The 12,099-nt window shown below is 38.4% G+C and overlaps 1 protein-coding gene across 3 annotated transcripts in view; it reads left to right on the forward strand.

Moving 5' to 3' along the window:
• DNAH12 (dynein axonemal heavy chain 12) overlaps positions 1–12,099 on the forward strand; it is a 256,283-nt gene that overhangs the window by 46,352 nt on the left and 197,832 nt on the right. For 2 of the 3 annotated variants that reach the window (XM_031935192.1, XM_031935193.1), the window contains exons 6-11: positions 670–742; positions 1,339–1,497; positions 2,037–2,232; positions 5,604–5,792; positions 7,339–7,495; positions 8,135–8,226. In XM_031935192.1, the coding sequence (XP_031791052.1) occupies positions 670–742; positions 1,339–1,497; positions 2,037–2,232; positions 5,604–5,792; positions 7,339–7,495; positions 8,135–8,226 (866 nt within the window). Of the gene's footprint in view, positions 1–669; positions 743–1,338; positions 1,498–2,036; positions 2,233–5,603; positions 5,793–7,338; positions 7,496–8,134; positions 8,227–10,997; positions 11,536–12,099 lie in introns of those variants that run through there. The other variant, XM_031935194.1, reaches the window with a different exon arrangement.

Consider the following 12,099-nt stretch of genomic DNA (forward strand, 5'->3'; position numbering starts at 1 on the left):
TTTTTTTTTTTTTTTTTGTGACGGAGTCTCACTCTGTCGCCCAGGCTAGAGCGCAGTGGTACAATCTCAGCTCAATGCAACCTCCACCTCCCAGGTTCAAGCGATTCTCCTGCCTCAACCTCCTGAGTAGCTGGGACTCCAGGTGCCTGCCACCATACCCAGCTAATTTTTGTATTTTTAGTAGAGATGGAGTTTCACCATGTTGGTCAGGCTGCTCTCGAACTCCTGACCTCAGGTGATCTGCCCTCCTTGGCCTCCCAAGGTGCTGGGATTACAGGCATGAGCCACCGTGCTCGGCCTCCATGTTGTATAATCTCTTGAACTTGTTCCCTCCTATCTAACTGAAATTTTGTAGTCTGTGACTAACATTCCAGTCCCTGGTAGCCACCATGAAATGCATTTTTTTTAAGTGGCCATGCTAGTGACTTTTGAGTAGATGGAATGCGAAAATCTAAGATCTTATTAAAGCCTTTATTTATCTGAACTCTCCTCTAAAGTAAGGCCAAAATAGTACCAAGAACTTGATTTTGTTTCAAATAAAGGAGTTTTTTCTTACATTCCTTTTAATGCATAGTAAACTATACCATCCAAAACCAAAAGTTAGAAACTTTGATATTAATAGATTGTGCAGAGATTTTCAAGAAACATTAATATATCTGTGTATTTTAGTGCAGAGCGTTCTTGTGAAACCACCAGTTAAATGGCTTGAAGATGAAGGAGGTCCTTTACCTGAATCTCCTGTGTGAGTAAATTAGTTTACAAACAGTACTTCATCCAATTTTTGATATAGATAAAAAATAAACTGATCTTATATTCAAGTCTACAGTTGTGATGCTCAAAGGTATTTTGACCACATTAAAAAAAAAAGTACTCTTGTTTTTCCCCCAGAGGTACCCTCTCTACTATGCTTGCTTAGTTCTGCATGCATAACTGGGGAGATCTTTATGAATGCATAGCTTAACTTAGCCTTGATAAGCTTTGGTGTATGCCAGACAGATTTCTCCAGCCCTTTTCTTTAGTCCTAAAGACTGTGTTCTTTCATTTTTGCCTGGGATACCTGAGCCAAAGCACAGTGGAAGTTAGCAGAGCTCTCAGATCTGGCCCATCAGTCTGCCTTACTCACAAATTATTTCTGTTCTCTCTGAAGATAATGCAGTATTGAGTTCTTGATGTGTTTTTATTAAATGCATATATCTTAAGGTTCCCATTGCTGACCACAGTTCCCTATTCTCAAGCCCCAGTTTTCTCACTTCAATACTAATTTCATGTTATAAGCATTATTTCCTAAAGTTTAGGGTGTATTATAATCATGTTCGATATGGTGTTTTGCTTTTCCAGAGGCCTGGATTATTCTAATCCTTGGCGTTCTAGCTATGTGCAGGCAAGAAATCAAATATTCTCTAATTTGCACATTGTTCATCCAACTATGAAACTGTTACTGGACCTTGGTTATACAACATTTGCTGATACAGTTTTGTTGGACTTTACAGGAATTAGGTAAAATCCTGTATTTATTAATTAAATTTAAAATTTGAATGTCTCCTTGCTTGAGTCTATCTTTTTGACTGTATGATTTCTAAAACAGATCCCTAAATCTTCAACACTTTTCTCTAGATTTTAGAGTTTCAAAAAATGTATCTTGTTTGTTTCAACAATTGTGTGTGTGTGTGTGTGTGTGTGTGTGTTTCGTGATGGAGTCTTACTCTGTCACCCAGGCTGGAGTGCAATGGTGCGATCTTGGCTCACTGCAACCTCTGCCTCCCTAGTTCAAACAATTCTCCTGCCTCAGCCTCCCGAGTAGCTGGGATTACAGGCGCACACCACCACGCCCAGCTAATTTTTGTATTTTTAGTAGAGATGGGGTTTTACCACATTGGCCAGGTTGGTCTCAAACTCCTGACCTCATGATCTGCCTGCCTCAGCCTCCCAAAGTGCTGGGATTGCAGGTGTGAACCACCATGCCTGGCCCAACAATTGTGTTTTAAGACCAATATGTATCATTTGCTTCAAATCATATTTCTTTTTCTCGTAAATAGAGCTAAAGGTCCAATTGACTGTGAATCACTGAAAACTGATCTATCAATACAAACTAGAAAAGCAGAAGAGAAGATAATGAATACATGGTATCCAAAGGTTATAAATCTCTTTACTAAGAAGGAGGCACTAGAAGGTGTTAAACCTGAAAAATTGGATGCATTTTATAGCTGTGTTTCCACACTTATGTCAAATCAGGTAAATACACTTTATGTATATCAAATGATAATGTTATTAAAATTAGTTCAGTATTTTAAATAGAATTCTATGTAAACATAGTGCTAAGTAATTATTTTGAAATAAATTAAAATATTTCTCATGCAATTTTATTTAAATAATTTTAGCAGAAAAATACTGAGTTTCTGAAACTATCTAAAATGAAAGGAAATCTAGAAGTATATGTTAGTATTATGAGTAATTACTTGGCTCATGCCTAAAGGATATATAAGTTAATTATAGCTTTATTTGGAGTATGTTAACAAAAGAATTACTCTAGTAACATATTTTTGAATTTATTAAATTTCGAGTTGGTTGATTCTCATTTCGTTCTCAGTAAAATCTTGGTTTAAAATGTTATTGATCATTGTATAAGAGGTATCCAGTGGAAAAAATTTTTAAAGTTATTGATAATCTTTAAATGACAAATAGGGAATTTTTAATTTTATGAAATTATATTTATGGCCTCCCCAAATTTTTACTATTGTAGATATACAATTCTAGAAAAATAGTTTTGAAGAAAAACTTGCCCTTTTGGTAAAGACCTCCAACAATTCCATGACTTTTGTCTTGCATATTTAAAAGGATAATATACATATTTAATATCTAGTATGTAATGCTGTAACTAATATACATGGTTTCCTTTCTACCTTTACCCTCTTAAGAGGACTGTGATTATTTAATAAAAGTAAAGAGATGAGGAATGTCTTGAAGATCATTTAGAACCATGTTTGTCTGCTGGGGGAAATTCCCAACAGTTGGTTCTCTATAAGAGCATTATTCGTATTTTACAAGCTCCTTGTGCACATTTCTAAGTTCCAGTGACTTTACTTTCATTCAGTAGTGTGCTAGAAATATGGCTCTCCAGAAAAGAAAATCACCCTTAGGCTGGCCACGGTGGCTCACACCTATAATACCAGCACTTTGGGAGGTCCAGGCAGGTGGATCACTTGAGCTCAGGAGTTCAAGACCAGCCTGGCCAACATGGCAAAACCTCCTCTCTACTAAAAATACAAAAATTAGTCAGGCATGGTGGCATATGCTTGTAATCTCAGCCTCTCAGGAGGCTGAGGCACAAGAATAGTTTGAGACCGAGAGGCGGAGGTTGTGGTGAGCCCAGATTGTGCCACTGCATTCCAGCCTGGGCAACAGAGTGAGACTCTGTCAGAACATAATAAATAAATAAATAAGAAAATTACCCTGATTTGTAGTGTTTGTTGACTTCTGTGGTGTAAATATTCCCACCGTGGTAAATTTTGAGCTTCTAAGAGTTTAACAACTGGCTCACAAAATTCTTGAATATTTATCAATTGACTCTTGAGAGAACAGGAGCTAGCTCTGGCATTCCACTGTACCTCATTCCATGTGCATGTCCCCCCATTACACTTTTACCTCTGGCTGTCAGGCCTCCCCTCCCTTCAGTCTTCACCATGTTGTTTGATCTTTTGGAACATTTTCTGTACCAGGGACAGAATTACTAAAGAATGTGAAAAATTCTGAGTCTCCATTTTAAGATTGTTGATATTCTATTAAAAAATTAAGGTTTGGCTGGGTGTGGTGGCTCATGCCTGTAATCTCAGCACTTTGGGAGGCTAAGGTGGGAGGATCACTTGAGCCCAGGAGTTCAAGACCAGCCTGGGAAACAAAGTGAGACACTGTCTCTAGAAAAAAAATAAAAAATTAGCCAGGCATGGTGGCTCAGGCCTATTGTCCCAGCTACTCAGGAGGCTGAGGTGGGAGGATTGCTTGAGCCCCGGATCCCAGGAGCTCGAGCCTACTGTGAACTATGATTGTGCCACTGCAGTCCAGCTTGGGCAACAGAGCAAGACCCAGTCTTAAAAAACAAAAACAGGCTGGGCACAGTGGCTCAAACCTATAATCCCAGCACTTTGGGAGGCCGAGGTGGGTGGATTACCTGAGGTCAGGAGTTCGAGACCAGCCTGGCCAACATGGTGAAACCCTGTCTCTACTAAAACTACAAAATTTAGTCAGGCATGGTGGCAGGCACCTATAATCCCAGCTACTCAGGAGGCTGAGGCAGGAGAATTACTTGAGCCTGTTGAGCCCGGGAGACGGATATAGTGAGCCGAGATCGTGCCATTGCACTCCAGCCTGGCTGACAGACTGAGACTCTGTCTCAAAACAGAAACAAAAACAAAAAAACCAAAACCAAAAACAAAATTAGATTTTGCATATAATGTTCTATTTATTGTTTTAGGTTACATTTGTTAATGTATGTTCTCACTTATTTGTGGGAGCTAAAAATTAAAATAGTTGAACTCATGGAGATAAAGAGTAGAAGGATGGTTACCAGAGGCTGGGAAAGGTAGTGGGAGAAGTGAGCACGGGGGGTGGTAAGTGGGGATATTTAATGGGTACCAAAAAGTTAGAAAGAATGAATAAGCTGAGTGTGGTGGCTCACGCCTGCAATCCCAGCACTGTGGGAGGCCGAAGCAGGTGGGTCACTTGAGCTCAGGAGTTTGAGACCAGCCACGAGCAACATGGCAAAACCCTGCCTCTACAAAAAATACAAAAATTAGCCAGGTGTGGTAGCATGTGCATGTAGTTCCAGCTACTCAGGAGACTGAGGTGGGAGGATGGCCTGAGCCCAGCAGGCAGAGGTTGCAGTAAGTCGAGGTCTTGCCACTGCACTCTAACCTGGGCAACCCTGTCTCAAAAACAAAAAACAAACAAACCAAAAGAATGAATGAATAAGACCTAGTATTTACTAGTACAACTGGGTAACTACAGCAAAACATAATTTAATCATCCCTTTCAAAATAACTAAAAGAGCATAATTAGATTGTAACACGAAGGATAAATACTTGAAGTGATGGAAATCCCATTTACCCTGATGTGACTATTACACATTACATTCCTATATCAGAATATCTCATGTAACCTTTACATATACCTACTATGTACCCACAAATATTAAAAATTAATAAGAACATATCATGCTGATTAGCTGGGTGTGGTGGCATGCATCGTAGTCCCAGCTACTCAGGAGGCTGAGGCGGGAGGATTGCCTGAGCCCAGGAGTTCAAGGTTACAGTGAGCTATGATGGCACCACTGCACTGCAGTCTGGGCAACAGAGTGAGACACTGTCTTAAAAAAAAAAAAAAATATATATATATATATATATATATATATATATATGTGTGTGTGTGTGTGTGTATACGCATGTATATATAGTATGCTGAACGAAGATAATTTTCAAGACTAAATGGATTGATAGGATGTTTTAATTATAGATGATTATAATCAGATATAGACAATATAATCAGTTTACTGATGTTAGTTAAAAGTTGAATTTGTACTCTCTAAAGTAATAATGATTTATATCATGCAGCTAAAGGATCTCTTAAGGAGAACTGTAGAAGGATTTGTAAAACTCTTTGACCCAAAAGATCAAGAAAGGCTGCCAATATTTAAGATAGAATTGACATTTGATGATGACAAAATGGAATTTTATCCTACCTTTCAAGATTTGGAAGATAATGTTTTGAGTCTGGTAGAACGAATAGCCGAAGCTCTGCAGGTATTACATCTTTACCCATTGGGTTTCTTTATGTGGCTCTTTTAAAGAATTTTAAATTGAGTCGAATCTCTATGAAGTGTATATGTACATAAAATGTTATGACTCTTTGTGTTATTTTCCTCCCTCAATTATTTTAAATTAGAAATTGCTTTCTCTTTGAAAAAGTCTCTTGGCTGGAGATGACATATTCCTTCTTAGAACTTTTCTTGTAGCTATGAATTGATTTTTTTTTTTTTTTTGCATGTCTCATCTCTACTGAGTTGTGAGCTTCTTAAGAACAAGATCTAATTAATATTTGTTCTTTCTAGAGCTTTCTGGTTTAATTACTTTGTCAATAAATATTAGTCAATAAATATTTGTCGGCCAGGTGCAGTGGCTCACGCCTGTAATCCCAGCACTTTAGGAGGCCGAGGCAGGCAGAACACGAGGTCAGGAGATCGAGACCATCCTGGCCAACATGGTGAAACCCCATCTCTACTAAAAATACAAAAATTAGATGGGGGTGGTGGCACGTGCCTGTAATCCCAGTTGCTCGGGAGGCTGAGGCAGGAGAATCGCTTGAACCAGGGAGTTGGAGGCTGCAGTGAGCCAAGATCACGCCACTGCACTCCAGCCTGGTGACAGAGCAAGACTCCGTCTCAAAAAAAAAAAAAAAAAGATAAATAAATAAATATTTGTTAAATATTTATTTGTCAATAAATAATTAGTCAATAAATATTTGTTGAATGATAGAAAACTAACACAACTTAAGGTTTTCTTTGTTTTGTTTTGTTTAAGACAGAGTCTCACTATTGACCTAGGCTGAAGTGCAGTGGCTATTCACAGACATGATCATAGCACACTGCTGCCTCGAACTCCTGGGCTCAAGTGATCTTCTTGCCTCAGTTTCCCAAGTAGCTGGAACAATAGTCACGTGCTGCTGCACCTGGCCCAACTGGTTTTATGTTAGACTACAAACTATACAATTTTAAATCATTATTTTGTATCAAGTTATTTTTTCTTCGGCCATTGAAATCTGAAAAGAATGTTTAAAAATATAGTATAAGATCTACATATAGGTCCGGCGCAGTGGCTCACGCCTGTAATCCTAACACTTTGGGAGGACGAGGCAGGCGGATCGCCTGAGCTCAGGAGTTCGAGACCAGCCTTACCAACATGGTGAAACACCATCTCTACTAAAATACAAAAAATAGGCCAGGCACGCCGGCTCACGCCTGTAATCCCAGCACTTTGGGAGGCCGAGGCGGGCGGATCATGAGATCAGGAAGTAGAGACCAGCCTGACCAACATGGTGAAACCCTGTCTAAAAATACAAAAATTAGCTGGGTGTGGTGGCGTTTGCCTGTAATCCCAGCTACTCAGAAGGCTGAGGTAGGAGAAGCGCTTGAACCCGGGAGGCGGAGGTTGCAGTGAGCCGAGATCGCACCACTGCACTCCAGCCTGGGTGACAGAGCAAGACTCCGTCTCAAAAAAAAAATCTACATATAGATTAATTATACAGTTAGATATTTATTATATATATTGCTGTTATTTTTATTTCCGTTAGAATGTCCAAACAATCCCCTCTTGGCTATCAGGAACCTCAACACCAGTAAATCTTGACACAGAACTTCCTGAACACGTGTTACACTGGGCTGTTGATACACTGAAGGCAGCAGTACATTGGAACTTAGAAGGTGCAAGAAAACATTATGAGACATATGGTGTGTATGACATATATAATATTATACCATTTGTCATCATTTTATTTGTGCTAGAATTTGGTCAGGTGTCTGTTTGCCTGGGGCTGCCATGAAAGGACAGGGAGAGCCAGAAGTGAGCATAGGCGTAGCTTTTGGCAGAGTCAAGAATCAAACCCAATACATTTTGTTGTCCAGTCCAAAGGGTGTGTGTGAACTGGAGCAGGGTGGTAAAGTCAAAGGCAGAGAGAAGAAATGTTGGAATAATTCAAGGGTAAAAGCAAGGTAATTTCTGAGAATAGTTTCAAAGAGGCTGTAGCTCAATTTTATTGGTCTGTAGTCTCCTCACGTGTGTGTGAGGTCAGGATGTATGGTTGTTCTTTGACATTCTATTAACCAACATCTTCTATTAATTGGTGTATCTGTACCCCTAAGTCATTCTTAAAAGTCTCAAATACTCTATTACCTTTGTTTTAAAATGTCTGTGTTTAACTTGGTTTGCTTTTATTCTACCCATTTTCTTAAAATACAGTAAATCATATATGTTAATACTCTTATTAATGATAATATTTGAGTCGGTTCCCCATTCCATGATCATATAAAAAAAGTTTTATCTTCTAAAAAGGATATTACTGAGATTTTAATTAGATTATTAATTTTCAGTTGAAAAATATAACTGGCTCGTTGATGGGACCGCAGTTGAGAATATAGAGACTTTTCAGACAGAAGATCATACTTTTGATGAATATACAGAGGTAAGTGGTAATTCTGTTTTTATTAATGTGTTTTGAATTTTTTGTAACATTAGGATCTTTCCATTCTAAAAGTAAATGCTTAAATAGAATTTCTTATTTAAAATATAATTTCAGCAAAACTCATTGTCTTACCTTATAATTTCTTTAGTCATTCATTTACTCATTTATTAATTCAATAAAAATTTCCTTATCACATTCAGACACCTAGCAAGATTTGGTGATGCAAAAATAAATGATAGGGCGGGAATGGTGGCTCTTGCCTGTAATCCCAGCAATTTGAAAGGCCAAGGCAAAAGGATTGCTTGAGCCCAGGAATTTGAGACCAGCCTGGGCAACATAGTGAGACCCTGTCTCTACGAACGTTTTGTTTGTTTGTTTGTTTTTTTAATTAGCCAGGTATGGTGGTGCATGCCTGTAGTCCTTCTTACTCAGGAGGCTGAGGCAAGAGGATCACTTGAGCCCTGGAGGTTGAGGCTGCAGTGAGCTCTGATTGCACCACTGTACTCCAGCTGGGCAACAGGGCAAGACCCTGTCTAAAAAAAAATACACAACCATGGTCTTCAGGAGCTTATATTTGGCCTGGAAGCCTGACATGGAAATAACAATTATGAAGTATTGAGATAAGTACTAGAATAGAGATATGGACAAAGTATTGTTTGTTTTGGGAAATTGGTGAAGATATTATGCAAGAAGTGAAATGTGAGTTGGGCTTTGAAGTAGATTTTATAGGTGGAGAAGGGAGGGGATGTAGCATGAACCAAGGTGTTCAGAGAACATAAATGAACGAAAATAGTTAAATAATAGGTAACGGGGACACAGTACATGGAAGATTTAGAATATGATGAAGTTCGAAGTGTAAGTTGGAGCCACATGGGAAAATCCTGGAGTATCTTTGCTCAAGAGTTTGTACTTTGTTCTGAAGGTTTTTAGCCATGGAAGTAATCTATTTGGATCTGAGTTTTAGAAAGATAATTCTGGGCCAGGTGCAGTGGCTCACACCTTTAATCTCAGCACTTTAGGAGGCCAAGGTGGGTGGATCATGGGAGGTCAGGAGTTCGAGACCAGCCTGGCCAACATGGCGAAACCCCGTCTCTACTAAAAATAAAAAATTAGCCAAGCATGGTTGTCCATGCCTGTAATCCCAGCTACTAGGGGGACTGAGGAGTAGGATTGCTTGAACCTGGGAGACGAAGGTTGCAGTGAGCAGAGATCATGCCACTGCACTCCAGCCTGGGCAACAGAATGAGGCTCCATCTCAAAAAAAAAAAAAAAAAAAAGATTTCTGGTAGTAGTGGGGAAAAGGCAATTGAAAGAGAAAAGATTCCTACCTCCTCAAGGGACCTTGTTCTATTGGTTAAAACTAGCCTAATATTTCTTCATTTTCCTTCTTTCTATTGACTGTTTAGATTTTCAAATGTATATTTTATACATTTTAATTTTTCTAACATCTTAAATATTAAACATATACAGTTTTTTTTTTTTTTTTTTTGAGACAGAGTCTCGCTCTATTGCCCAGGCTGGAGTACAGTGGCATGATCATGGCTCACTACAGCCTTAACCTCCTGGGTTCAAGCAGTCCTCCACTTCAGCCTCCCGAGTAGCTGAGACTAGAAGCGTACACCTCCTGGCTAATTTATTTTTAAATTTTTTTTTTTTTGAGATGGGGTCTCCTTACGTTTCCCTGGGTGGTTTTGAACTTCTACACTCAAGCAATCCTCCCACCTTGGCCTCTCAAAGTGTTGGGATTGCAGGCATGAGCCACCACACCCAGCCGGTACAGATAAATTGAAGGAATTTTGCAAAGCATACCACCTACATTCTAGGATTTTGCTATATTTATTTGTCATTCCATCCCTTTTAAAAATTCTTTATTGATTTCAACAGAAATTAACTTTAAAAAATCAACTTGAGATGTAGTTTATATACAATAAAATATACCTATTTTAATTGTACAGTTATATGAGTTTTGACAAATGTGTACACTCATGTAACCATCACCAGAATCAAGATGTAGAACATTTCTCCTACCTCAGAAAGTTTTCTTATACCCCATCCTGGTCAATTCTCCCCAACTCTGACCTCAGGAAACTGCTGGCATGCTTTCTGTTACTATAGATTAGGTTTTTGTTTTCTAAAGTTTCAGATAAATAGAATCATAAATACATATACTCTTTTGCATCTGATTTCTTTTATTAGCATAAAGTTTTTGAGATTTATCTATGTTGTGTGTATCAGTAGTTATTCCTCTTTTGTTTTTGTTTGTTTTTGTTTTTGTGTGTATATGTGTGTTTTTTGTTTTAGTTTTTGTTTTTGAGATGGAGTCTTGCTCTGTCACCCAGGCTAGAGTGCAGTGGTGCAATCTCGGCTTACTGCAAACTCTGCCTCCCAGGTTCAAGCCATTCTCCTGCTTCAGCCTCCCAAGTGACTGGGACTACAGGCGCCCGCCACCACGGCTGGCTAATTTTTGTATTTTTAGTAGAGAAGGGGTTTCACCGTGTTAGCCAGGATGGTCTCGACCTCCTGACCTCATGGTCTGCCCGTCTCGGCCTTCCAAAGTGCTGGGATTACAGGTGTGAGCCACCATGCCCAGCCTAGCTTATTTCTTTTATTGCTTAGTAGTATTTCACTGTATAGATATACAGTTTCTTTATTCATTCACATTTTGATGGGTATTTGAGATGTTTCCAGTTTTTGGCTATTATGAATAAAGTTACTATGGTCTTCTGTTTACAAGTGTTTGTGCGAACATACGCTTTCATTTCTCTTTCTAGGAGTTGGATTGCTGCGTGGTATGGGAAGTGTATGTTTAACTTTTAAAGAAGCTGTTAAGCCAGGCATAGTAGCTTGCACTTGTAGTCTCAGCTACTCAGGAGGCTGAGGTGAAAGGATTACCGGAGCCTAAGAGTTTGAGTCTGCAGTGAGTTATGATCATGACACTGCACTCCAACTCGGGTGACAGAGCAAAACTCTTGTCTCAAAAAACAGAAGAAACTTAAATTTCTCTCAAAGTTGTTATGTCATGTACAATCTCACCAGCAGTGTATGAGATGTCCAGTTCTTCCACATCCTTTTCGGCGTTCAGGATTATCAGTCTTTTACTTTTTATTATTGTTTTATTTTTTCCCACTGCACTTTCACATCTAGATTACCAGCCTTTTTAAGTTCATGTGTATATTGGTATCCCATTGTGGTTTTAATTTGCATTTCCCTAATGACTAATGATGTTTAACATCTTTTAACACGTCACGTTCCATCTGTGTATCTTTTTATTAATAAAAATAAAGTGTCTCTTAATTGTTTGTACATTTTAAATTGGGTTTTTATGTTTTATTGTGGAGCTATAATGGATGTATTTTATTGGACTATATTGTTATAATCAATGTTATGGAGTTTTAAGAATTCTTTATATATTCTGGGTAAAAGTTCTTTATCTGAAATAGTTTTGCAAATATTATCTCATAGTTTATGCCTTGACATTTTATTTTTATAACGATGTCTTTCAAGGAGCAGACATTTTAAATTATAATTAATTCTAGTTTATCAATTTTTTTTTTTGAGGTTCATACTTTTTGTGTCCTAACAAATCTTTCCTACTCCATGATCATAAAGCTTTGTTCCTATGTTTTACTCTAGAAGCTTTTCTTAGAATCCCTAAACAACACATGTGATCATCTAGAAGTTTTATAGTTGTAACTTTCACATTTAGGTCTATGACCCTTTGTAAGTTAACTTTTGCACGTGGTGTGGGATATAGGTCATGGTTCAGATGTTTTTCATGTGGACATCCAGCTGCCCCAGCATCATATGTCAAAAATACTGTCTTGTCCTCATTAAAATATCTTGCCATCTTTGTTGAAAATCAATTGACCCTAT

This window comes from Piliocolobus tephrosceles, chromosome 2 (assembly GCF_002776525.5).
Source record: "Piliocolobus tephrosceles isolate RC106 chromosome 2, ASM277652v3, whole genome shotgun sequence".
NCBI lineage: Eukaryota > Metazoa > Chordata > Mammalia > Primates > Cercopithecidae > Piliocolobus > Piliocolobus tephrosceles.